The sequence below is a fragment of the Buceros rhinoceros genome, unplaced genomic scaffold (assembly GCF_000710305.1).
Source record: "Buceros rhinoceros silvestris isolate BGI_N320 unplaced genomic scaffold, ASM71030v1 scaffold6874, whole genome shotgun sequence".
NCBI classification, from domain to species: Eukaryota; Metazoa; Chordata; class Aves; order Bucerotiformes; family Bucerotidae; genus Buceros; species Buceros rhinoceros.
Window position 1 is genome coordinate 106,425 of NW_010407603.1, and position 27,846 is coordinate 134,270.

A 27,846-nucleotide genomic window follows, 5' to 3' on the forward strand; every position below is an offset into this window, starting at 1 on the left:
AGCGGCTTGGTCTTCTTCCAGCCTTGCTCTAGGGGCAGTTTGGAGGGATGTGGTCAGATCAGTCCCATCTACTGCATGTGTGCAGTACTGATCCAGGACTCTTGGAGGTGTTGTGCATAACTCGGAGCCCATCATACTTCTGTTCCCATGTTACTGCCCAAGTTCACGGGGCTCTGGGGGAGCCCACATACCACAAATAGATCTGTGGGGCTTTTCCACTGGTGCTTTCCCCAGAATCTGAGACAGTGCATGTATTGGCAACGTTACCCCATCAAGATTGCTTTTTGGTATTCTCCAACTGCTTGCTTGGTTTACTGTGACTTCCAAAGAATCCTCAGGGCAGGTGCTGCCAGAAACTGTCCCTGATAACAGGCGTGGGATGATTTCCACTGGTTTTAGCACAGCCTTGAAGGGGGTGGTTCGACCTCCTGTGTGGTGACTTGCATCTCCCCACAGCTCAGTGAGCAGACTGGATGCCAGACAAAACAAATAATATCTCCTCCTTTCCTTCTCCTTTGCTATTGTTTCCATAAATACACTCAACCCGTAGTAAAATGTGAAAAATAGCTGATGATCCTTTGCATGGAGAAATGTTACATTCATCCTCCCATGTTCCCAGGCAGCCGAGCTGTTCTGACATGGGACTGTCCCAGCAGTCTGGCTTTTGCAAAAGCTATGGCTGGCAAGAAGCAAACAAGCTTGGCTTTCATCACTGCATGCAAGACGGCTGAGGGTGCAGTAGAGGAGATCCAGAGCTTTGGACTGGAAACAGCCCCCAGGAGCTGTCCTTCCCCCGCTGCTCTCCGCAGTTGTAGTTGAATGGCAGTGAAAAAAACCTGCAAACTGATCTTGTCCTCGTAGGCTTGTCGGTATGAGTGTGGTAAGAGCCCAGGCTCCTCCCTTTTTGTTTAAACTGGGACGTGATCTCCTATAATAACAACAAGGAGGTGTCCACTGAATGCCTTGCCTCGCCTTTGGCCTATTTGCACATTTTAAGGGGAAAATATAGAAGATGGTGCTCCTGTCAAATATTTAGTGTTGAAGTAAATGTCTGTAGTCAGCAGCTAGATGTTGAAGGTCTGTTGTTAGCTTTGATAAGACAGGGTTGATTTTACAGTTCCCCAGGGAAGATGCTGTTAGAGAAACCTTACCCTGGCAGTCCTGGGCAGGCGTCTTTTAAATGTCCATTATTAAACATCCTTCTTTATTGGATTTTTTTAAAATTTATTTTATAGAACCGTTGGATGATTTTCTAAACCTTTTTACTACAGCTGGAATCATTCTTCTTCAGCAATTAGAGAGGAATACTGATACCGTAGCGTTGGTAGGAGACACCTGCAGGTTTACGGTGCTCGAGATGCTGAATTCGCTCCTCTGTTATGGCACTGACCCTTCAGCATTTCAGAGCTGTTGCAAATGGTCATCTCTTGAGGGTTGTTTGATTGAATGATCACTTGGTAGTGGTGATGTTACAGTCATCGGTGGGGTCCCAGCCCTGGTACGGCCAAGATCAGTTCTGCAGTTTAATGCATTTTAAATTAATTCATTTAATGCGTTATGCATCCAGTACCTATGGATAACTTCTTTGTAAAACACAAGTCTCTGTTTCCTGGCTGTCCTCATTTCTTCTTCTGTGTCTCCGTTAGGTCGACAGTGACACAATTTGGAATGAAGTTCACTCGTCTGGTGCCGCTCGCTTGGCCGTGGGCTGTGTCATTGAGCTTGTTTTCAAAGTGGCCACGGGAGAACTGAAGGTTGGTATGAAAATAACTCTTGGCTTTGATATAGGTTCTGCACAGGGCTCGGCTCAGGGCTGTGTTGTGCAGGAGGTCCAGTTAGCTTCATTTTAATGGCACCATCTGGCTTTAGTCATAAAAATCTTTGAGGGTATCAGCGAGTGAACAACAGACGCTGGGTGAATGTTCTTACACGCTGATTAAAAGGAGGAAAGAAACCAGAGCAGCAAATGAAATCACTGTTCCGGTGTTATCTGAGGGTCTTACTGTTGCCTTCAGCTGGGCCAGCCCAGCCCAGCCCGGTGGCTGTGACCTCATGCAGCGGGTTTCTTTTTTTTCCTCCCTGAATGGAAATGCTCTACCAACCCGTTTCCATAAAATTCAGGGGGACATTTTCCCCCCTCCAAAATGAGGGAGAGCATCATCCACTGCTATGGTCTTGTGAGAAAACCATGAGAAGAACTACAGCTCCAAAGCAGAATTAATCACCTTTGAAATCTGAAATCACTGAAATCACCTTTGTGCAAACCTTTCTGTCTGACTTCTTATTTTCTGTGCGTAGAATGGATTTGCCGTTGTTCGACCTCCGGGTCACCACGCAGAAGAGAGCACACCCATGTAAGTATGCATATGTGCTTCATCAACGTGTTTTACTGTTTGTCTGTTGTGTGATCTGCAGCTGGAAATCCAAAGGGTAGTTTGTTAGGTTATCGTTACAGAATTTCTTGCTTATTGATACACAAGACAGTATTAGATTCAGAGCTGCCCGTCATTCTCTGCAAGATGGCAAGGTCCCACTTAGTGGTTTGGGATGGGTGTTTTTTAGCAAGAATCAGCATTACAGTCATGCCTTGAAAAATCATCAGTGCATTTATTAGCTTTATTCTTGTGAATTGTTTTAAACAAAATGTTGACGGCTCGTCCAACGTGAGGAAAGCATGGGTGCGCAACTAGGAGTGATAGCAAACTTAACCTGTCCTGGGTCACAGCACTGAATTAGAGGGCATCAGAGTGGGAAAGCTTTGCAAAGCAAAAGCTGAAGCCGGGCATCTTGCACGTGTGTAACACAGCAGTGGTTTTGCTATCGAAAGGAATTGGGTTCCCGTGCATAAATCATGTTGATTTCGTATATCTGGCTTAATATGTGCTGAAGCTTCGTGTCTTGGGTGCTTCAGCGCTCGGCAGTGGGAGTACTCGCTGTCAAGGTCCCCTTGACCCAGCATTTTCAGACCTTGTGTCCGCTCCCTCCCAGCCAATGCACCGTAGTGCTCTGGCCCTGAGTCCTTTCCCCCTCACTGTGTCCTCTCCTCATCTGCTCCTGTCCCCTCACACGCAGCTCTGGAGGTCCCATGGGCAGCTGGCACTGGGGACCCTCTCATTGCAGCGGGTTTGGGCAAGCATAAAATGTTCACCATTTCCAGAAACATCACAGAACACTTGCGTGGCTGTTTTGTCTCTCTAATGGAGCACACATGCATCTTTCAGTGAGAAAAGAAGAGTGAGAGCTGAAGAAATTTCTTCCTGCTTTGTTATATCTAGATGATAGATGCATTAGGACCAAGGAAACATATAATTGACACCTCTCCTTTTCCTTTCTTCTTCCTGCTCTCATCACTTCCAGGGGTTTCTGCTATTTTAACTCCGTGGCAATCGCAGCCAAGCTGCTCCAGCAAAGGCTGAACGTTAGCAAAATCCTTATAGTGGACTGGGTGAGTAAATCTGGTTCTTACCCTTCAAGATAGCAGGTGAAAATTATTGGGGAGGTTGGGGTTTTTGGTTTGTTTGGTTTTTTTTTTCAAGGACAACCCTGACTTTGTCAATGAAAAAAGTTATTATGCCTGTGGTCTGCAAGCCAAAATTTGTTTTTTAAAGTTTGTGAGTTTTTTCATTAACATGTTTTAATGAAAAAAAAACTTAAAGGGTCCATAATTTTCAGAATAAAATTGTAATTAATAAGTAGTTGCTTTCTAAAACAAACCCATTACACAGACTTAATGGGTAACTGCAAACCATGCTGGGCTTTGGTTATTTTTTTCTAAAGTTTTTTACCTTTACTCTTATGATCCATCCCAGCCTTCTTTTCAAGATGGGATGACCGATTACTGAGAGGGACAGGCTGTCTGGCACAGCTTGGCCGTTGGTATGGATGGTCTCAGTGTCCTGCCTCTGGGACAGCGCAGCCTCCAGGGGAGTGGGCAGGCAGTCAAAAGTGGTCTCTGAATTAGGACACGGCAGTGAAATACTCTGCAGGCAGTGCAGCTAAGTTGAGAAAGGGCTTGTTTGGGATTTTGCTGTGGCAATGTGAGATCTTTTAATGTTGCTGCTAGGTTTTGGGGGAGGTTAATTTTTTCTTGAATGGATTTAAAAATGTGGCGATGAAGGTGTTTGAGTTGCTGAGTATCGGCCAAGGGTTTTGATTATATTGCCATAAGTTTCCCATAGGCAAGACCCACAGGTTAAAATGGATGTATTTGTCTTTTGACCTACCTGATGGAGAACGTTTACCTCACTTCCCACCAACTGTTTTTCACGTAGGAGGGGTCATTTTGAATACCTGTTCTTTTACAGACCAGTTAAAGATGCCAGTTTGAGGTCTCTGTCCCTCAGGACTGGGCTTGAATCCAGTTCTCTCCATTCAAGTCCATTGATCCTCTCCTCAGTTTTGATATCTGGTTGTGTTTACCCCTGTTTGTCCCGTGGGTTAAATAAGGAGTGTGACCTGAAGCCGACTGCACAAAGCAGGCTGCTCTCATTTGCAATGAGCTTCAGCTGGATCAGAGAAGCGCATCACAGAGAAAACCTCTCCAGATCTCATGTTGATGGCTTTAATCTGCGTTTTTATTAAGGGACTAACCTCCCTCATATAATGCAATCTCTGTCCCCAAAGGATGTTCACCACGGGAACGGTACTCAGCAAGCTTTCTACAATGATCCTAACGTTCTTTATATTTCACTACATCGCTATGATGATGGGAACTTCTTTCCAGGCAGTGGTGCTCCCGACGAGGTAAGAGCGTGGATCGGCATAGCATCGGTCCGTGTCTGGTAGAACCTGCTCAGGAATGTGATTCAGGTGTCCTCTGAAATCTCAGGGAGCCTCTGACAGGCAAGGCTTGGAGAGAAGCTCCTGCCACTGCTCCAATTCTTGTGCTTGTTAGTGCCCCTTTGGGAACACATTGCTCGGGTTTGTGCATTTGGTGCCTTCTCATCTAAGTCCTAACAGCCATGGGCATTGTGTTTCCTGCCCCACGAGATAGGAGGGAAGCACACGCCTTGGCTAATGAGCAGAAAATGAGTCAATGCAACTAGGCGCTCCAGCCCTTAGGGGACAACCTGTTCCAGAAGAGCCCTTTGCCAGCTGTCCCAGCACATCGTGTACTTCTCAAGATTTTCCCCTTACAGGCACAGGTTATTTTTCAGATGGCGGAGGACAGGTAGTCCAAGTCTGTGCCACCAGCTCTCGGCTTTCCAGGCACAGCCTTGGAGCCCATCCATCTCCCCATCTGGCCCTGCCGAGACCTCACTCGCCGCCACTGCTGCAGTCATATTGCACGGCCCCAACAGTGGGATTTGAGCACTGATCGCTGATGCTGTTGGATCAAATCCATGAGTTCCTGGTGGTGTCCTCAAAACCTGAAGTAGAAGGGCTGGGCCAGTGAAGCTGGGAGACCTTTCTCCCTGAACTCTGGAAGGATGCTCCTACATCCATTACATCCTTCCTTTTTCTCTGTGTTGGCAGGAGATATTGTCCTTCCAGAGTGATTTATCCAAGGGAAATTATATGAAATGCTTAGTTTTGTGTAAGCTGAGGTGCTCCAGGTTACAGTTTGAAAACTCCTGGAGTTCTTACCCTGCCAGTTTTACATTTTGCCATTGAGCAAACATCAATGTTTCCATTTTGATTGCTAAAGGAACTTGAACATAACATGATACTGCTTCATTACCCTATTTGTGTGCTGCAGTTGTAGGGAATGAACAGCAATCCTTCGCATCAGGGTATGCAAAGGTCTGAGACCTACTTTTTTGCTGACCTCTTAATAATCTAGTAATCTGATTTACAAAATATCTAGTATTTTAAGGAAACACTAGACTATGCCATCCACTCTGTATTTAACCATTTGTAGTCATTCTTAGATGCTGCATTCCAGACTGAAAGAAACAAAGAATACAAAATAAATTCAATTAAAGCCCCAGATGGATAGATAACCCACCACGGAGAGATGAACCCCCTGTGTTTTTCTACCAGGAGTATTTGCACCAACACAAGGAATAATGTGCAACAAGAGCCCTGCAGCTTTATCTAGCCTGAATTATCTGGCTGTGTATTGTATAACACATTAATTTTTGTGGGGTTTTTGTTTATTTTCATATGCAGAGACCAAAAAAAAACCCTACAAAAAACAAACTGTGTACTTAAGAGCTCAGAGCACTGTGCAGAGCTGCTAACGACTGGTGGCAGCAGATACTGTCCGGCTCTCTTGCTGTCCCCTGGGACCAGCAGCCTGTTCTCACAGGCAGCTGCAAGTTCCCTACTTGATGGTGGGACTGAGCACAGGCTTCTGGCTTTCCATATGGGTGGGGAACACATGGCCCTGCTTCTTGGCAAATGATTTACTAGAATCCCCTGGTTTCCAGGTTTCCCCTTTCTCAGGTATTTGCAGGCAGTGCAGATGGGGACGTTTGCAGACATACAAGGACGGGCATGTATTTGCATTTACCACCCACATGTCCCTCCAGCAGTGAAAATTTCTTCTCTGTGAGTCTTACTTTTCCCCAGCAGAGGGGGAACTCGCTCTAATTAAAACTGGGTTTTTTTTTCCCCCAGTTACAACTGTAATGAGAAACAAAATATGCTCTGAATAAGCTGAAAATGAATTATCAAAAGGTATTACTTGTAAGGCACTCTCCTGCAAAAGAGGAAGAAGATCCAGTTGATGATGAGGTGGTTTTTTGGGTGAGCAGTGGTCAAATACCACAAGTCCACAGCTCACATAAAGATCAGAGCATGGAGGAAGTTTATTTTCCCTCCTGTTTTGGGGACCGGGTCACTTTCGAGGGACAAATTAACCTCACTACCACCAGGTTACTGAATCAAAACCTGCATTCAGTTGGAAGACAATTGAAGCAGCAGAGATGTGTTGCTAAAGCTGGCTCTTTCCACCTGTGTAATTAAAGTACCGTCTCCCTTTTTCAGGTTGGCACAGGGGCAGGAGTTGGTTTCAATGTTAACATGGCCTTTACTGGTGGCCTTGATCCACCAATGGGAGACACAGAATACTTAACTGCTTTCAGGTAATGTTGATGTTTTCCTCTTGCAAACATATTTTTCACCTGAACTGGGTTTCTTTTTTCTCGTGTGGTCTTCCTTAATCTTGAGTTTCTGTCTTGCTAAGTTTAGAAATACAAGATTTGCATACAGTTGCAGTTACTTTTTGAGTACTGTAATAAAAATAAACCTGAATTAAGTAAATAGGATATTTCTAGCCATAAGAAGTGTGCCTGTGAGATTGGGAAATCAATACGCTGGTTGGTCAGCACTGATTGATGCATGAATGTAAAACGTCAGCTGATAGGAACAAGCTCTTCTGATTTTGGCTAAAAATCTTTTTACCTCTTTGGGGTGAGTATTTCTGTGGGTAAACCTACCTGGTTGGGGAGGGGAACCCAGAAAAACTTTTTAACAAGTCATCAGGAGTAGGGAGGTGATCGTCCCCTTGTACTGGGCTCTGGTGAGGCTGTGCCTTGAGTATTGTGTCCAGTTTTGAGCCCCTCACTACAAGAAGAACATTGAGGTGCTGAAGCATGCCCAGAGAAAAGCAACAAAGCTGGTGAAGAGTCCGGAGCGCAAGTCCAATGAGGAGCAGCTGAGGGAACTGGAGGTCTTTAGGCTGGAGAAAAGAAGGCTTAGGGGAGACCTTCTTGCTCTTGACAACTCCCTGAACGGAGGTTGTAGGAAGGCGGGGGTTGGTCTCTTCTCCCATGTGACAAGTGACAGGACAAGAGGAAAAGATTTCACATTGTGCCAGGGGAGGTTTAGGTTGGACATGAGGAACAATTTCTTCCCTGTTGAGGTTGTGAAGCCCTGGCCCAGGCTGCCCAGGGCAGTGCTGGAGTCCCCATCCCTGGAGGGATTTAAAAGACGTGCCGTTGTGGTTCTGAGGGACATGGTTCAGTGATGACCTGGCAGTGCTGGGTTAACTGTTGGCCTTGATGATCTTAAAGGTCTTTTCCAACTGAAACGATTCTGCGATGAGTTTGGGAGAGCAGCTGCCCCAAGGCTTGAGACAGCATTGCTGTGCTGCAGATGATGGTACTTGACTTCTGGAGGAGTTGGCCCAAGTGACAGGACAAGAGGAAAAGATTTCACATTGTGCCAGGGGAGGTTTAGGTTGGACATGAGGAACAATTTCTTCCCTGTTGAGGTTGTGAAGCCCTGGCCCAGGCTGCCCAGGGCAGTGCTGGAGTCCCCATCCCTGGAGGGATTTAAAAGACGTGCCGTTGTGGTTCTGAGGGACATGGTTCAGTGATGACCTGGCAGTGCTGGGTTAACTGTTGGCCTTGATGATCTTAAAGGTCTTTTCCAACTGAAACGATTCTGCGATGAGTTTGGGAGAGCAGCTGCCCCAAGGCTTGAGACAGCATTGCTGTGCTGCAGATGATGGTACTTGACTTCTGGAGGAGTTGGCCATGCAGCGCCTTTCTTGCAAGAGGTCTGCTCACAACTCATGCCACAGCTCACTGTCAAATGTATTTAGCAAAGGGGTGTGGGTTTGTTTTCTTAAGGTTTATATTTTATTAGTATTCACCCAAGATAGCAAATAACCCTGTTCCAACCAACTGAAAATTGAAACAACTGAACTGTCGGGTTTGTGCTTTTCTTACTGAATTCTGGTTTCTTCTCAGAAGAGGTGTGTTGTGTGTTATGACTGAAAATCAGCCATCTCTTAAATAAGTGTTACTCATCACTCACTGTCAGAGTGTGAATGAAGGTAAGGAAAGCTGTGGAATTGAGTTAATGTAGTGCTGACATCCTCCTTGATTAGCAGTAATAGTAAAGCCAGATATAACCCACTGTGCTGGGTTGTAAAAGCATAGCCAAGCATGCACCAAAAAACTGTCGTTGTTTGAGCCTCCAAATGGAGCAAGGAAAGAAGCCACTTGTTGACTCACTTGTTCATGTCCTACTGGTCTTATTGTCCTGCTCACAGAAGCATATGATACCTGAGGATGACAGGAAATTATCTGCAGGGAGTCGTTTGATCCGGTCCTTACTTTCTTCCTCATATTGGCAGCATCAGAGGAGATGTGGGAAGCCAAATACACGTTAGCTCCTCTGCGGTCCTGCACACCCAGGCTGTGGTCTCTCTGGGCAGTGTTGACAGGAGCACTGCAAGAGCACGGTTTGAACATCATCTTGCTGCTCTGAGCAGCTAATGGACAAAATCCCCCAACAGGGCGATCGTATGTCACTGGTGTTTTGGGGAAAACTTTCTGCAAGCCTGGAGTGATGGATTTGCCTCCCAGAGCTGCAGAAAATGGGGGAATAACTATGGAAGCAACAGAATAACAAGGTGAAGCGAAGGTGGACCTCTGGGTACAGGAGAACTTATAAGTAATACAGTAGTGAATAGAGGCCACTGTGAGACCACACTTTCCTTTCTCTTTCCAGAAGGAATATAATTCTCTGACCTGCCGGATATATAGGTTTTGTTTTTCTTAGAGACTGTCCTGTTCCACCCCCTGCCTCCCCCGTGCTCTGTGTCTATCCTCTCCAACTGGCATCTTTTTTAGCAATTATGGGTTGAAGTGGTTTTCTGTCCTCAAACCAGATTTAGTGCGCTTCTGGCGACCACTCTGTCTAAATTCAGGGAGACACACACTTGCCAAAACATGGGATGTGAATTTCTGGCACCAGGCAGATGGAATATCGTCTTCATGGAATAGCATTAAATCTGGGAGCATTATTTTCTGTTCTTCCCTGTGAGCATATTTGTATTCCGTTATACTGAGCAAAAAGAGCTTTTACTCTTCAGTCTGCCATTAAAAAGCCTTCAAAGAGTGTATACGATTTAAAATAACATCTAGTCAAATAACTGTCATTTGTCTCGGTGTTTTATTCCTGTTACAGGAAAGCAGCACTTCCCTCCAAAGTGGAAGTCTGTTTATCCCAGCAGTCAACAAGACTGATCTCTTCATTAGAAAGAGAACCCGTAGCTCGTGACAGAGTGACATACTTGCTATTAAGTATTAATTGAGTTTCAAGGCTCCTGGAAAATTGCTCAGCCGGCGCAGTGAGACCTTTGCCAGCCATTCCTTACTAGGCACTGGTGTCTTTTTGCCCAGAGACTGCAGCTATTTGGGGAACCTGTTTTGGAGCTAGTCACAGCCCTTATTTTGCCGGGGTTTGGGGAAGCCGAGGGATGTCGTGGCTCATCCCCCTGGGTACCACCTCCTGTACTCTGCCCCGTGTGCACACCTTCAGTCAGTAAGTTAAATTGGAAGCTTTTTTTTAATCTTATGCCAAGTTTGGTCATGATAATACATTATCAAGTGACCTTTTTAAATCTTAACCAGCTTCTTTGAAAAACATTTTTTCCCCCTCTGAATCTTTCTATTGATTTTAATGTAAAATAACGCTTTGAAGTTTGCAATTTATAATCCCCCGAGAGTTGAAAAGTGAAGGGAATGGGTCATATATCCTTTTCTTTTTTTGTCTTCTTTCCTTGCGCTAGCCCCTTGAGACAATGCATGCCTTCAAGGCAGCACCTTGTTATTCCACCCCATCGAATGCCACGTTGCATTTGCTGGGGATCAAACCTAAGATGAAGAAAAGATAAGAAAATTGGCCATAATGAACTCCAGAAGCAGCAGGCATTTTCACCATGAACTTGGAAACTCACAGTGGAGAACTGAGCTTTAATTCAAACCAGTCCAAATGCCAAACTGTGAGGCTTTGAAGTCTGCAGAGGAATCAGTAGAAATCCTTTGAGCTCGGCAAAGATACTGATATACTTTTTCGTTTTCTTTTTTTTTTTTTTAAAGCCTTAACTCTTTGCATGCTTCTCTGCTTTTAGGGAAGAAAGCCCTTTCTAGGTAAAACAAGTGGAAGGAGAATAAGCACTGTTTTTTTTAAATTATTGTTCTATTTCAGGATGCACTGGTGTATAGATTTGATAAAAGCCTGTGCTTCAGTGAAATGATAACTGAGATAATCGTCCTCCTAAATTAGTCTTCTGATGGGCGAATAAATAAATCCTGGTGAAACTTGTCATCCCCACACTGAAAACCTGTTTCAATGCCGGGTTACTCTTTCCAAAGGACAGGACTTTGCATTAGTGATTTTTCTACTGAGAATTTCTTCTACGAGTCTCAGCTTCCCCTGCTTGCAGTGCAGCGGTGGGTTGGGCACGGTAGCCTGACTTCTTCATGGTTATTAATATCGCCGAGCCATTTCAAAAATGAGAACAAGAGTTAAAAATGTGAAGTGGGGAGCAGCTTTGCCGCGCACTTGGTCACTTGTTGACTTCATAACCAAGGACTGTGGGGTGATATCATGATTGCTGTATTTTTTTTGCGGGGGGACGGGTTGGGAGACACACACACAGGGTGGAGTCACCCCAGTCACTAGTAAGATGTGCAGAAGGGATTTGGGGAGTTTGCTGCGAGCTTGGTGCTCCTCCACCCCGCTGTAGCAGCAGCTCTGCCTGCCCGAGACAGCCTGACATTATAATTGACTTGACCGTTTGCTGGGCCAAGGTCCCACCGCTGAACTCACCGCCCAAGTATGTGGGCAATCCAGATTTCACAGATTAGGCAGAAATGTCTTAAACTCTAATGCGAAAAATGCAGGGCATATAATTTTAAAAGTCCTTAACTCATCAAAATGTGATTGGTATTCATGGCTGTTATTCTGTAGTTATAGAAACAAGCAGTTGTAAAATTCAGGGTTGTTGGTTTGTTGTTTTTTTTTTTTTTACAGGGGTCTCTTGTTCCCTAACATGTTAAACAAGCAGAAATCGTGTTTGGTTCCATAAAACCTCAGGTTTTCAAAAGCAGAGTGTGCAAACCCGGCTAAGAGACCTGCAGAAAAAAATTCAAAGACCTCAGCTAGTTCCTTATTACACAAGAACAGCAGTTATTCAGTGGAATTAAATTGCATAGTCCACCGGAGTTTTCCTCTGAATTTACTCTAAGAAAGTTTTCCTGATGATTCTAGCAGTTGTGTCGTCTCATACAATTTCTTTTTCCCCCAACCTGAGATCTCCTCCACAATTATAATTCCATTCCATATTTTTATTTAAAATGCTAAAACCAGGACTGTATTTGAAAGGTCCCTCCTTGCTCAGAAGGCGTTGAAGGAGCCAGCCTGGGGAGGGATTTTGTATTTTCCTTGAATCCATAAACTATTTTGGGAGTGAGTAGCAGGGTGGAGGGAAAGGTGAAGATGTTTTGCCTGGAATGGTTGTTCTTGTATTTTAGATTTCATGCTCTCCCGACACTGATTTTGTCCCCAAACTCCTAATCCCTTTTGACATAGGGAATGACCATGGAGATGGCTGCTTGGAGAAACAAAGACTAGAGTCTCCAGGAAGCTGATTAGCCTTTGGAGCAGTGGATAATGTTTTTGTTTAATATATACATATATGTATAGTCTCTGAAAAAAAGTGCTCAGCATTCTAAATTTCACCCATTTGCTCGCTGCAGTTGAGCACTTTTAAAAAAATCCTCGGCTGGCTTGTTTAATCTGCCTGTAATTTATTAGGCATTTAATTGGTGTATTGGCTAGTAACAAAGTTATTCAGTCTTCTGGAAAACAGATATTGAATTATACATGTTTTTTCTCTCCCTCAAATGATCACAGAACGTGACCAGTAGTTTTTACTGTTTGCAGCCGTCAGTACTAGCTGTTCAGCTTAGCTGCAATCAGACTTGAATGAAGGGATTTTGTTTTAAGCAAGCAGAATAACCCACTAAAATTTAGGAAATTAAATGGTATCCTTTATATTTTAAAAAAATTCTACGTGGCTTGGATGAATATTTAGTGTTACAAACCCTTTTGTTTCGTGGTGAATAACTACAGCCACCTTAGCCATTACTTAAAAGACCCACTTCCAGACAAAGCTGCTCACCTTCTGGATGGTAATTTGAATTCCTGGGTAGTTTTATACTATCATCACCAGGGCAAAGTCCTAGGATTGTTTAAAGTTTAATTCTTGCTCTCTCTTGGGGACAGATCTGAGCAAAGGGGCTGTTTTCATCTGCGTACAAGAAAATAAAAACCAAAAGACTAGCTTCAATGTGTCTGAAACACTACCCACAGGTAGTCAAATCGACCTGGGACTGGGGCTTTGGAGTGCTGTTGTAATCCTGGAATTAGGAGAAAGTCAGAAGGAAGAACAGCCCAGGAGAGTTTGGGTTGGAGTCATGAGTGAAGGAAAGGGTTCAAGTCTGGGTTTTAGATTTAGGTGATTTATTGTGACACTTCGGCATCTTGCAGTTCTCCTCTGGCTGCCTTTGAACACACACAGCTCATGGGCAGCCTTTGTCTGGGATGGGTATGCAGCACCCATCCCATGGGCACAGATTGCTTGTCTGTCCTCCTGGCTCCTCTTGGACAGGGAGAGCCAGGGGTCCTGCAACAAATGTTTCTTAAAGCTCTGAGAGACCTGATAAAAATGAACTGTGTGAATAGAGCGCAACTAATAATTACTCAGAGCTGAAGGCACTTACTGAGAAAACCAGCTGTGCCTGTAAGGTCACCTCGTCCTGCACCAGAGAGAACTCTGGACATCCTCAAAACGGCTTCTAACAATTGTCAAATGGTGATTGATACACTTTTAACCAGCAACTGCTGCTTTTTCTCTCCTAAAATTTATACAGACAGGAGTCACGGTTAACTCACAGTGCTGCCTGTAGCTGTGCCACTAGAGGGTATCTTCAAACCACCAGCACCCCATGGGGACCTTCAGCCCAGCATCACTGGCACCATCGTGCTGCTCACCAGCTGTCCACGTTCCTCGGGTGCATTCGTGCTCAGCCATTAGTGGATGCGCTGCCCTGTGGCCAAGAAATCATGGCCGATTCGGGGTTGTGTGGGTTTCTCGGTGCTGACAGATGTACTCACAGCTTGGGGGTGCAGGTTTGGACTTGCTCTGCAGCCAGCTTAAGGTGATTCTACACGTCAGTTGGGGTATTAGCAGATTCCATGGTATCATAACTTTGGGGGTTATCTGGTGATTTTGGGGGAATCTGATGATTTTAGCAGTTTTCCTTTGGTTAGAATTAAAGAGCTCAGCAGTACTTCAAAGCACAGGGCAAAAAAAAACACTCTACCACATGCACTTGCTTCAAAACTGCTGCTTTAGTCCTTTGTGAAGGAGGTGGTTTCTACTTAAAACCTCTGTGGGTTTCACTGAACAGATTTTTGTCGACTGTAAAGTCATCAGCAAAAACCGTGCTATTTTGTCTTCCTTATGTAATCATCTCCCTGAGGACAAAATGTGTACGGCAATCATGTCATTTGAGGAAAAATTAAAATTCCTCTTTCGCATTTTGTAAGAATTCTAAGAAAACAAGATACTTTTTGTGTAGGTTTCTGTGTCTGTGTGCAGAAGACTGCCAGGCAGAGAGGGTGCAGGAGGCTCTTGGTTTACTGTGGCAATTAGTTGGCAAAAAATGAAGGCTAGAAGGCTTTCATTGTTGTTGTTGTGTTTTGGTTTTGGTTGGTTTTTTTTTTTTTTATTACGTGGTGTCTGAGTGCCTTGCCCAGATCTGCAATGTGCCGAGTGTCCCTGCCTTCCTGCCCAGTGGTGGCAGTGGAAACTGCATTGAAAATAAACGGCAGAGGGCAAAATGGCATGAGTTCAGGTCACTGTTGGGGCTCATGCAAGCTCCTGACTCTAGAAGGTGTCTCGTGGCTGTTTAACATCACTGTAGCAAGAGATGTGAGTATGTATTGGTGTCTTGATAGCACTTGAGCAATCTCAGCACTAAACACACCTTTCTGGGCTCTTCCTGGGTTTTGGAGCATCCCATAACCACTATATTCAATACTCAAGTGAAGTTCTCACGTATGCAAAGATATTTACAGGTTCATGCTTTGGTAGATGAATAACTTCCAAATCATGCTTTGGAAAGTTAACCGTGACAGCAGCTGCTCCTGGGACAGGGAAATGGAGGAATACTGTCATCTGCAGTACCCGCAAGGGATGGCATGGGTCGGGTTGTCCTAGGTTACACCCAAGATTCAGTGGGTACATTTATTATGGAAAAAAGAACATAATTTTAAAATATTACCCTATATAAAGGGCAACCCCCTGTGCACCTCCAGCATTTCCTGCAGCTAGCAGCACTCGATTGAAAAATTCAAAACAGTTTTCAAGCCCATGCACATGGGTACCCCAGCACGAGCTGAAGGCATGAGAAAGTGTTCATCCAAGAGTGCCTGCAGTGGGCTTTCTCACTCGGAAGAGGTTGTGAGTCTCTGCATTGTGTTTATTAAGAAGCTCCATTGGTTGTGATGTTTTTCCCTTGCTGTAATTTCAGTTCTGCCATGTTCGTGCTGGAGCTTTTAGGCAAAGAAGAAATTGCTCTCTGCTCAACTCTGCAGTTTTGCTTAGTTGACATCTTGACATGGGAAATGGGGCGTTTGCCACCTTATGTAGGTTTTGAACAGAAGCTGCATTGGTTGAAGAGAGGAAGTAGAGGGAAAAGGCCTTTTGCTGAGGAAGCACAGGCACAGAGCTCCTGTTTCGTTTAAATACCATTTAATATTTGGGTGGGATATTTGCATGCTAAAGCTTTTTGCTCCAGGCAACATCCCCAGCTTTTCATTATGGTAAATGAGAAAAGCAGTAGGGGGGAAAAAAGTATCTTTGCCAGTGCTGCAAAAGCTATAGGAAGTATTTTGGTGAAGCACATGGAGACAAGTGTCATGGACTGACATTGCCAGCAGAGAGGTAGTTTTGCATCAGATGCCTCCTTGTCTTCCCCTTGTCACCTTGTGCCCTATGTAAAGCAAGATGTAATCACAAATGGAAAACACAACATATGACAACTTATTTCCCTAGTAAAAAGGTGAGGCTGTTGATGGAAGAATCTGTAGACTTCACCGCAGAAAGTTCTGGGAGATTGCCTCTAAAACTGTGCTGCATGGCGTCACAAGGTGTTCAGCCAGCCGGGCTCTCACCTTGTCAGAGAACAGGAGATGGGCTTTGCTACCGTGGAATAATAGCACAAGGATTTGTAAGGGTTTGTTCAAGATGGTTTAAGTGTTCCTGCGCTTGTTCCAGGGCCAAAGTAATGAGTCTGCCATTGTTAACTTTCTCGTTGCAGAACGGTAGTAATGCCCATTGCCAATGAATTTGCCCCAGATGTTGTGCTGGTGTCATCTGGTTTCGATGCAGTGGAAGGCCATCCCACACCTCTTGGAGGATATAATCTATCAGCAAAATGTAAGTTGTGGATTTACAAGAGGAGAGATCCAAAACTGGTGTAAGTTGCTGTTGTCCCAGGGACTAAAGTACACATGTTTGCAGGTTTTACCATTCGGGGTCTGTCTTCAGATCTTTGACTTCAATAGCAAAATATTTAGCCTTTTTCTTTGAATTCTCATGTGTTTTGTCACTACATCATATATATTTTGGTCTGGCTGAGGACATCATTTTCTCTTGAAGCATTGCATATTTCAGTTTGAGTGCAAATAAATTGAGTGAGGAAGTGGCTGATTTTTTTGTAGTCACATCTGTGCAGAAGACGGCTGCTGAGTTAGAAAGTTATGCTTGTTTTAGTGCAAAGTTGCAGAAAGAGGCAATGCCAGATGTAAACAGTGTACTTTGCCCTGCATGCTAGTAGAAGTCTATTTCTTTCTCCGGGATACTTTTATTAAAAGTTAGAGCTGAATATTTTTGCTCTCCACCTTTTGAGCAATTATGGGGGCCCACAAGAACCTCTGTTTTGTGATAGTGCACTGAAATTCCCCTCCTTGGCTGTGCTGGGTTTATCTGGCACCATTTCATTGAAGTCAATCGAGAAGACAGTTGTTCCTGCAAAAGGATTTTATTATTATTTTTTTAGAGTTTGTTTCAAACAGGAAACTTATTCTCTGCAGTGAACTTCAGAACCTTGTAAGGCAGCTCAACCTATAAACTTTATATAAGAACAAAAGTGAAATAGATTTACGAGAGACTAGTTTTTTAAGATATCCAGAAGTACTTTGTAATGAGAAGGTCTTGCTTACCTGCCTGTTGAATTTCCCGTACTCTGCTACTCTCACAGAACGGTTATGAGCTCCGCTGTGAATCTTTTTATCTGGCTGTTAATTTGCCAGTTTGCAAAGGCAGTCATGGGGGGTCACTGCAAAACAGAAATCAGGGAGCATGGATGGAGGGCAGAAATTTGCTGGATTTTCTTTTGTTTGGGTTTTTTCTTTTTTGGAGGGGAAAGGTTGCTTTGAGGACACATTTTTTAAATCCTCGCTGCTTGGTTCTGTTTTGTTTAAAGGGTAGAAATGTATTGTGTGTCATATGATCAAAGTCCCGGGTGCCCCAGGAATTTTTATAGCATATTATATACGGGAAGAAACGTCTGTTAAGAACTAGATGTCAAATATCTCTGGGGCACTGCGATGCTGCTATTGCAACTGAAAGCACCGGCAGCAATTTTACTGATTTCCCCTTCCCCTCCTCCCTCCCCCAATGACTGCTCTGACTTTGCATCTTCCAGAGCACAGCAAAAAAGTCTCCCGCCTCCTTCCACCCTCTTTCCTTCCCTCCAAAGGAGATACTCATTGATATATTTAATTCAGGGTGCTGAGGGGCGGTAGGGAGGATGTCAGTTCCTCTCACCTAGGATAAACTCCAGCTCGTGGGGGAGATACGGATCCGTCCTCCAGCACACACGACTGAGGAACTGTGGCTGGAATTCTGTAGCGAGCGTATTAAAATCCAACCTGGCTTATATTATGCGTTGAGTCCTTTCAGATCCCTTGTGGTTTTTTAATATGATGTAATTCCTTTCTATAATTCTTTGATCCTTCGCCAGGAGTCTGATTCCAGCCGCCACCTTTGCCCTTCTCCTGCATTTCCTCATTTTTCCTCTTTTCCCTCGTTACAGGCTTCGGGTACCTGACGAAGCAGCTGATGGGCCTGGCCGGGGGTCGCATCGTCCTGGCCCTTGAAGGAGGCCACGACCTGACCGCCATTTGTGATGCCTCAGAAGCGTGTGTTTCTGCTTTACTGGGAAATGAGGTACAGAGACAGGCAAAACCAGGGGCCACAAGCTCTGCTCCTCTTGAGCTTGGGCATCTCATCCTCCAAAACAGTCAGCCAGCCAAATTTTTGTCGTCTTTACGTGTCCTTTTGACACATGTTGGTTTAAAGAGTGTGTGCTTTATTTGTTTAAAAACTACCGGTGTTTGGCAATCTGTATTACAAGGATTAAAATAGCTAAGAATTGAGTTGGGTTTATTCTTTATCCAAAGAGTTTGCTTTGCGCTCTTTGGAAAATAACTAATTTGTTTAATCTCTTTCTGAAGTCGTTGTCCAAGCCTTCCCTTCCCTTTGCAGACCCCTTCTCTAACACTACAGCCTGTGCCTGCTGCGTTGGGCAGCTTGCTTGACATCGTTTTCAGTTGTATTTTTGACTTGATGTTACATTTTTCTATCTATCTCCTGCATGTTGCCATGTTGGAAAAGCCTTAGCCAGAAAGTCCAGGGTAGGTGATTACAAGATAAGAGCAAGTACACCAAGAAAATCTAGTTTTTGGGTTCTTGAGAGGTCAGGGTATTTTCCTACAGAGGAAACTTTAGATACTTCACCTTTTCTGCCTTTTTTTCCTTCCTTACTTTTAGTGTCAGGGGGATTAAGGAAGAAACGATTCAGATTCCTCATGCCAGTCCTCACCGATGCAGCCTGGCCGTCACCTGTGACTGGCACCGAATGAGCAGCTTACGCCTTTGTTTCTTCCAATGTGGTTGATGATAGTTTCAAAGTTTGGAGTGGTAGCACTTGATGTGTCTTCAGACTCGGGGAGTTCAGGGTTGTGTACTGCAGAAATATGGCAGCAGGGAAGTACAGAAAGCAGTCCTTAGCAGTGAAATCCTAGACTGGGGCTTTGGTGCTTGTGCTGCGTCCATACCTTTGAATGCAATTCTGCTGAAGAAGTGTATTTCTGTGTAATATAGGGGCTCCTAAGCATGAGTAACTGGTTAGTTTGGTCAAGCCTCCCTTCTGGTCGTTCATTGGTATTTTTTGGACACCTGTTCCCCACATAAAATCCAAATGGGCACAGCAGAAGTGTCTTCCATCGATTTTCCACCTCGCTCAGAGAAGCAGATTCTTGCTCAGCCCGAAGACCTAGGCATGGTCGCCACTCAGCATCTGCTCCAGGTATCCTGGTATAGCAGGGGCTCTGAAGCTGTTCAGAACGATCACTGAGGACTGATCGCATGAATTAAAACAACGGTGCAGTGCGATTCCTTAGGGGACATATAGCTAAAAATTTCAGCCTTGGGGGATAAGCCACTGACACTGATCTGAAGTTGGGGGTCGCTGTGAAACCTCAGGCAGCATTAATGGCTTGGCTAGTGTGTTTGAATTTTTTTAGCCTGCCTCTTTAATGAAGTACCTTGCGGAAACAAGCAAATCTCATAAGGCCATGGTAAGAGTAACAGGGACACGAGGAGGCTGCTGAGATGACCTCTGAAGGCAGTGGTCTCTTCCACAAGATATCTGCCTGCCTCTCAGATGGTGAAAGAAAGGGAGGTTCCTTCTAAATCTTTAACCTGCCTTGGAGACCTCAACCAAGGTGTCTCATCACCAGCCTTTGCTGAAGAACTGCTTGAGGCAGGAGCTGAGGGATGTTGTGTGGTCAACACTTGAAGGTGCAGCACCACAGAGAGGAGGAGCCAAGCAGTATTTCAGCTCTGGATCTGCCTCCAGCAGGAGCTGACTTCTAGGGATGGTGGTGAGCCACCATGAGCAGACTTGTTCTGACCCACAGTTCAGTGACCATCAGCCTTTCTCAGATCTGGGAAGTTGGAGCAGGGAGCTCGGATCTGCATGGAGGTGCAGATCAGCTATGTTTGCCTTCCAGCCTGTCATAGAAGAGCTCTGTCTCATAGTATCCACACCACATGAAGGACGACAGTGCCTGGGGAAACCTTGCTAACCAGTCTGAGAGAGATAAACCAGCTGGGATTCATCAAAAGCATCTGCTTCAGTCATCCAGCATCCCATCTCCAAGCGTCGAGAGAGCATCCGCTCCTTGAGCTTGGCCAGGCAGCGCTGATAAGGCTCTCAGCCAGCCTGTGCTGAGCCCTTGGGACAGCCGAAAACTCAGGAGCCAGCTGCTACATCAGAGCAAAAGCAATGGCGTTTTTATTGCAGCACCCACCTCTCTGGACCTGACAGCTGATGGCACTGTTGCCACCACAGACAGTTCCTCTGGCTCCATCAACCTTCTGGTGCGGCTGGCTCTAATGGCAGGATGTGCTTTGAAGGGGAGACAGAGGAAATAACACGCGAAGGATGTCATTCCTCTCGCTTAACGTGCTCCTGCGATGCGGGCGGGTCACTGCAATGTGGTGTGAGGATCTGCGTGCAATCAATAGGCGCTTGATCCAAGCCACGAACGTGTTTGGGAGCGTGAGGCTTTGAGGAGATCTCAGCACTCACGATAGCTTCAATGTTGTCAACTGCCCGAGTGGTTTCGTTTAGCAGAGTGAATATTGATCCTTAAGGGTAAAAAAACCACTTTACTATTTTTTTAATCAGTGGATCAGGACAGCTTTAAGACTCTTTAAAATACTTAGAGATGGACCTGTTCTCACTTGTCCTAGGTGGGCTATAAGGCTGCACAGATGCCATGATAATGTTCTCTGGTTTACCCGCACATCAAAAAGCAGGAAACGCTAGTTTTATCAAGGTCTTTTATAAAATGTTTTTAATGCAAGGAAGTCGGAGGCAACTGCTGTTGCTTTGTCCCGCGGCCCTTTGATGAAGTTTGATATACAGCGTGTTAGACGATTTTGCATGCGTGCACATGGACAGGCAGCTGCGGCCAGCGACGGGCTGCAGGGAGGTTTGCTGGCTGAGGAGCGGTGCCGGAGTTACGTGGGGAAATGGTAGGAAATGAGGGGAACGGTGCCAGTCCCCAAAGCGTCTGTGTTCACCGGCGGAGATCAAAACTCCTGCTTCGGAAAAAGCGTTATGCAAAAGCAAGAGCCGGCTTGTTCCCAACTGTCCAGGAAATTAAAACAGAGGTTTTTTTGCATTAGCTTTGCAGCCGATTATTTTAATGTGAAATGAGTTACTGCTGGGCGACGTTGCTTGAAAATGTACATATATTGCTTTAGTTACAAATTGAGTTGTGCAAAACTCACATGACACAACTTCAGTTGAAAAATCAAAGGTGGGCATGATGCAGGGAAGATCTGGTGATGGTGATTTAGACCATTGGTGGTAAGCCACTATTTCTCTCCCATTGCTCAAAGTGGCCTCTGACAGTAGCGTGCCAGCAGCGATGGAGGGCAGAGAAGGCAGCAACCTGTGTGCAGAGGTGCTCACTCAGCCATGGGCATCTCCAGCCTTTATCCTTCAAACCAGCTTCTGCCCCATGGCAAGTCGTGTTTGTGGACTGTCTGTTTCCAGAGAGTGATGCTGCTGTTTAAGTTCCGGGTCATCATCAGCATTTGCTGCCCCAGACTGGGACCCGTGCCAGTGCCTGGAGCAGGGTGTGGAGCTCCTCTGTCACAGAAGCTGCTAGTGATGGGGAGAGAGATGGGAAGTGCATGCTGGGAGACGTGAACATGGAGGCACATGTTGGGGGACATGGTCTTGGAGCACAGCAGCACTCACAGAACTGCCTGTTGCAGCTACGAATGCTTTGTGGTTTTTCACACAGAAGTAGTGGAGATGTGCCTGGTGCCAGATTCTGGACATCCCGAATAAACGAGAAGGTGATAATAAGCAATTGCTTAAAATCTTTCCTTAATGCCCAGAGGTATTTCCTTCCTTTTCCACGAGAGTGATGAGTGAAGCTCTTGTCTGTGAGTATTATTTCAGGAGGAGGAGCGTGCTATGGAAATGATTCACACATGTGGCTGGGCTGCCTGATGTGTGCTTTATAGCAACATCAACCAAGGCACGTTAGAAAGCTCTTACTTAAAGATTTGTCCAGGAATTGCTTTTTCCTTCACTTAATGTCATACAGAAGCCAGTTCAAACCGGAATTATTTTTAGAGTGGAGAATTTATAAAAAGTGCCATTCATAATTATTAAATGTGGAACGGAGCAATTTTTAGTCCTCATAAAGTACCTATCAAATGGCTGCCATGTGGTCACAAGAGACGATCTCTTGGTTGGTGCTTCTCTTGGCTTTGAACAGAAGTTGAATTAAAGTTTGTCATTGATTTTTTTTTTTTTTTTTTTTTTTTAATCAGCTAATATTTAAGATGCTCAGCACACAGAGATGCTTGATACCTTTCGGGGCCGAGTAAATTTTTTAATTGTTTTTTTTTTTTTTTTTTTTTTTGTAAGTAGCTGCTTCTTTGCTGGGGAATATCCCTGGTTGGACCTTGACCACTGTTTTCAGACACTGTTAACAGCTGTGAACATCTCTTGATTTGGATACCCTACCTTGGAGGTCCATGATGAATTCATGTTCTTAGTGGGGAACCAGGGGTGGCAAGAAAGAAAAAAAGATGAGCTTAGACAGCATCAGATCTGCTGAAGGATTTTTCTTCAGATGTGCAGAAAGATTTTTCTTGAGTATTTCATGGTTGTGAAATGTCTTGAGCTCTTGTGAGTCTAATCCAAGCCGTTGGCCATGCACATGAACCAAGTAGAGCCAGTCTTCTGGGGCATCCTTACCTGCCCCTGTCATCCCAGAGGAAACCAGAATTCTTCCAGTGTCATCTACTGAAAGCAAATAACCCCTTGTCCTTCCAGAGCACCCACTCCCTAAAGGAGCAGAGTAAAAAACATCACAAAGAATGATGTGGTTTTCAGAGCGTTGATCCTGACCAAAGACTGCTGGGGCAGAGATAGATAGAGGCAGAGCTTTCCATCAGTCAAGAGGAAATCATCTCCTAGAAAACAGGAGGAAATGCTGCCAAGCAAGGAGAGAACATTTCTCTAGCTCTCCCCCGCTTCTCTCATTCTCACTTCCTTCCCCTACCCTGGCTGCTTGAGCGCTTTCATGCCTCTAAAAAGAAATAGGAAAAGCGATGTCCTTCATTGCTGAAGGGAGCTCTGGAGTTATTGCCCATCCGTCGCCATCAGCGCCTTTGTCCATGCCGATGCAAAGGTGAACTGGGATCCCCTGGTAGTTTTGTCATCTCCTGATTGCAGACTGAAAGGGCAGCTCTCTCATGGGTGGTAGGAGAGCACCCCGCGGGCTGGAGAAGACTGTCCTGGTGGCAGTGCAGGTTTGGTGGTGGAAACTGCATCCAAACCAGCACTTGGCCAAGCACTTGCCTGCAAGGCAACTCCCCGTGTGGGTTTCATATAGACCACAGAGCTTTGCTCCAGTGTAACTGGAGATGGATCTAGAAGAATATCTGTAGAAGGACTTAGAGCAGCTTCTTTAAAATGGCACTTCCTGGAGTCCTCAGCACAGGAAAGACGTGGACAAGTGATCTGAGGGCTGGAGCCCCTCTGCTGTGAGGACAGGCTGAGAGAGTTGGGGTGGTTCAGCCTGGAGAAGACAAGGCTCTGGGGAGACCTTAGTGCAGCCTTCCAGTGCTTAAAGGGGTCTGTAAGAAAGATGGGGACAGACTTTTTATCAAAGCCTGTTTTGACAGGACAAGGGGTGATGGGTTTAAACTAAAAGAGGGAGATTCAGACTAGATCTAAGGAAGACATTTTTACACTGAGGGTGGTGAGACCCTGGCCCAGGTTGCCCAGAGAGGTGGTAGAAGCCCCATCCCTGGAAACATTCCAGGTCAGGTTGTTTGGGGCTCTGAGCAACCTGCTCTAGTTGAAGCTGTCCCTGCTCACTGCAGGGCAGTTGGACTAGACGACTTTTGAAGGTCCCTTCTGTGATGCTAAGGCAGCACTGGTTTTGAGGGTGGGATGTATGTTAGAGCAAATGTATGTTAGATGTATGTTAGAGCAAAACCTGTGTGTTTGCATTTACTGCATAAAAGCAGCCAAGCCCAAAAAGATTTCCTGCTTGTCGTGTGCATTTGCACTGTACATTTTTGAGGAGGCTTTCTGTGAAATCTTTCAATTTAGAAGTTTCAATACCAGCGGCATGTTGTTATTGTCACCTTTTTGTATAAAGAACAAAGGAAAGAAGCCAGCATCGAAAAGCCTCAATTTTAATACTCAGTTTATGAGCCTTACTGGCAACTTCAAGGCAAATTTTTTTTTTTTTTTTTAAAGATTAAAATACAGATCTAATGCTGCTCTGCCCCTGCAAGACTAGCCCAGCAGCTGGGAAGCGGCATCAGTGGTGACTGCAGTTAATAGTCATGCTGAGTGTGGCTTTAAAGCAGTGTTTTGCTGTTTCTCTGTACCAAAATTAGGCTATTTACTCTTAGGGTCCAGATTTTTCCAGTTAAGAGTTAATAAATACCCTAGATTAGGTATTTAGAAGAATTAAAAAGCTACCCCTTTTATTTCTTCAGAGGAAAACCAGAAGTGTGGCTGTTTTAAGTCCCTTTTATTTGCACATTCTTATGTTTTATTAGTGAAAACTTTGCAAAAAGGTAGATTTGAGCAATAGTTGAAACAAATCCTTTGTAAAAGGAGCCAACATCACTTCCCTTATTTTTCTTGTCTGTGTAATAGTGTCTCTTTGTACAATCTATGTCAGTGGCTGCTGCAAGTTCTTCAGGAGCCCAGAGGAGCTGCCACATTTGTGTGTGGAGGAGTGTCAGGGCAGAGGAGATTGCACTGAGTATCACAAGAGCACTAAGAAAGTCTCTATATTTTGGATATTTAACTAAAGGCAGAACCAGGGGAGAGGGGTGGAGGCTTGGTGCGACAAAGCCACTTGCTAAATTGCACTTACTGCCTGGTCTCTGACTTGAGATAACATTTCTTCGATGTTCCTTTCTCTCTCCAGCTTGACCCTCTTCCAGAAAAGGTTTTCCAGCAAAGAGCGAATGCTAATGCGGTGCATTCAATGGAGAAAGTCATTGAGATTCACTGTGAGTATAGCCCCGTTCACCCACCTGGTTCCCTCTGGGATTGCCCTTGGGAAACCCCTTTGACTTCTCCATCATCCTGGCAACTCCGTGTTCCCTCAGCAGAGTTTATGGGTGGTTGCCGCACCATGAATCGAATTTGTGCAGCCACAAGCTGGTCTTACTGGTGCAGTAGTGGATCAAGCGATGCACGGGGAGTGGTCAGTTGAGGGAAGTGCTTTGGTGCTTGAGCAGGAATTAGTATTAAAACCTCTAAAATCTCTAAAGGACAGACCTTCCTGCAATTACAGTGTGCCCTTATCTCTTCAAAAGCAAGTCAGGTATCTCCAAATAACTTCAGTCTCGGTGGGTGTTGTGGCACCCATTAATTTAGAATGGATAGGGATGAAGGTTAAACAGGGCATTGCAGAAACTTGCTAATATTTTCAGTTTATTTAGCTGGGGAGGTTAAAATCGTTGCAGTTGGAGCTTTCCTGAGGACATTCTTGAGGGATGGAGTGAAAGAGCCTGAGGAACATGGGAATCCCACCACCATGTCCTGACATCTTCCCACTTCAAATGTTTGTGGTCTAAAACTGGAAGTGGCTAGTCTCCATTATGTAGAGCAAAAACGTAGCTTAAAAGATACCAAAGCATTATTTTTTTTCCCCTCTGAAAAATGCCTGATATTCGAATTCCATTTCCAGAAGCAGCTCTGCAGAGTTAATGCTCCACAGCAGTGGGACACCTCAGCAGCACCTCGAACCAGCCAGTGATTTTTATGGTTTTTTTCTTAAAATGAGCACAACAAATTACAAGGTCCTTTGAGTAAGACCGTCAGATCTGCTGCCCAGCACAAGAGAAGTGAGGATGTTTGAAAACAAGTCCCTCCTGCTCATCTGCTGGCCTCATTCTTGCCTTCGGGCTTTTAGCTTCTTGAGTACCAGCAAATGTCGTGTGTCCTGCTGGGGGCCAAGAGGACATTATTCTGTCCCTCTGAAGCCTTCCCTGTGCTTTTTCCTCTGAAAAAGGGTGGCAAACTGCTGGCGTAAAACATAAATACAACTTGAACTTCTTTAGTCTTAGGTGATTTGCTCACAAAAAGAACATGGCAGTTAGCAACTGAACACAGTTGTCCGGTCCAAATCTGGACATTCTTCCTTCTCACGTGTCTTTCCTTAGGTCTAAAAATTTCTGAGGGTGATAAGAAGGAAATGTCATTATTTTTTTGAACACCTAAGTGCTCTCTTTCATCAAAGCAGAGGGATGCTCTTCACCTCTGTGTGGCATTGATCCCCACCTCTAGCACTAATTGGAAATCTGTCCTTTTGAAAATCCACTTTCTGCCTCCCACCTTTCTTCCCAAGGCTAAGAAGAAGAGTGGTCCATTGCCAGTGATTCAGCCCTGCTTTGGCATCCTAGGTGTCCTTAAGGGATGCACAAGTACAGTGGCATGGCATATAGCTCACAGGGGTCTCTCTGGCCTCGCCTCACAAGCCAGGGCTCCTTTGACCACGTGTTCCCAGGAACCTGCTTCCACCTGCAGCTTCCTGGAACCCCAAGATGATCTTTGAAGTGAGAGTGAGCACAGATCGGTGTTGTGCTTTGCATAAGTGTGATGAGTCTTCCCCAGGCAGTTCTCAGCTGTCTGTTAGGCCTGGGAAAGCGTGAGCGTGATGCTGAACGTGTAAGGATGCAGGTGCCCTGACAGCCTCTCTTTTCACCTCTACCCCAGGCAAGTATTGGCATTCACTCCAGCGTTACGCATCCACGGTGGGCTACTCCCTGGTTGAGGCTCAGAAGTGCGAGAATGAGGAGGCAGAGACAGTAACAGCCATGGCATCTCTGTCAGTGGGCGTGAAGCCAGCTGAGAAGAGGTGAGTTGCTTTCCTTCCCTTTTGTCATCTCACCTCAGAGACTGCCCAGGCGGGAGGAGCCGTGGTGGGCAGCCTTCTGCGTTAATCCTCTCCTTTGAGCCATTCCCTGTGCATTCCCTGCGTCTCCTGTCCCCCGCGGGTTCTCTGAAGACCTCCTGGGCTGCAGGAGAACGTCAGTGCAATGACTCTACGCGTGACCTTAGTACAGTGCAGGCTGTGCCTGACCCCACTGCTCTAACCAGAGTTGAACATGGTTTTAGACCACGAGAGCAAATTGATTTTGCTGAAAATAATGTTAATGTTGCACAAGTGAAACCAGATTATCTGAAAACCCATCTGGGTGGCAAATTTTTGTTCTGTGTGAGCCAGCTGAGGGCAACTGCCTGGGTGGGAAGGTGACGGGAAAATAAGACGTGCAACTTAGCACCACAAATTCTCCAACTCTGTCACACTCAACCCTCTTTTGTCTCTTCCCTTCCTCCCCATCCTGCCTGTGTGTGAAATCGCTCAGATCCGATGATGAGCCCATGGAAGAGGAACCTCCCCTGTAGCATTCACCTTTGAGCTGGAGTTCTCCTGTTTGTTCGTCTTCGTCTTGAAGCTCTGCGAAGAAGCTTTCTCTTGTTACTCCTGTGTCCTGTCATGGTTTTTCCAGAATACGGAAGGACAACCAGGTGTAAAACAAAGCAACGGAAAAAAATCTCTCCATACCTATATGCGTCTACAGTATATATTTGCTGAAAAAATAAAATGCCGGTGAAGAGCAAGTAAAGGACTGACACGCTGGGTACTCTTCCTCTGGTCCTCACTGGGAGTAGAAAGGGGAATGATGCCCATGAAGTCTTTGGCAGAGTTGCCAAAAAAAAAAAAAAATTTTAAAAATCAAAGATTCAACAATACATAAAACAAACAAACCTTAACATAAAACTGGTGCTTACAATTTGATCATCCACAATTCAGCAATCTCCGCTTGAACCACTCGACCCATCTTGTAGTTTCATTTCTTGGATTTTTTAACTGGCTCTTGCCTGCCTGTGAGTCAACAGCATTCTTGTCAAAACCTGAACAATGGGAGATGGTGTATTTTTAATGGGGAGGGAC

General features: G+C 45.2%; 1 protein-coding gene across 1 annotated transcript in view; it reads left to right on the top strand.

Annotated features, from left to right (window-relative positions):
• HDAC4 (histone deacetylase 4) overlaps nt 1–27,846 on the top strand; it is a 120,977-nt gene extending 93,131 nt beyond the window's left edge. The window contains exons 17-26 of the mRNA XM_010134527.1: nt 1,647–1,754; nt 2,299–2,354; nt 3,358–3,445; nt 4,624–4,743; nt 6,931–7,028; nt 16,071–16,189; nt 17,850–17,983; nt 24,808–24,892; nt 26,604–26,745; nt 27,257–27,846. Coding sequence (XP_010132829.1) covers nt 1,647–1,754; nt 2,299–2,354; nt 3,358–3,445; nt 4,624–4,743; nt 6,931–7,028; nt 16,071–16,189; nt 17,850–17,983; nt 24,808–24,892; nt 26,604–26,745; nt 27,257–27,296 — 990 coding nt within the window. The 3' untranslated portion in view covers nt 27,297–27,846. The remainder of the gene's footprint in view (nt 1–1,646; nt 1,755–2,298; nt 2,355–3,357; nt 3,446–4,623; nt 4,744–6,930; nt 7,029–16,070; nt 16,190–17,849; nt 17,984–24,807; nt 24,893–26,603; nt 26,746–27,256) is intronic.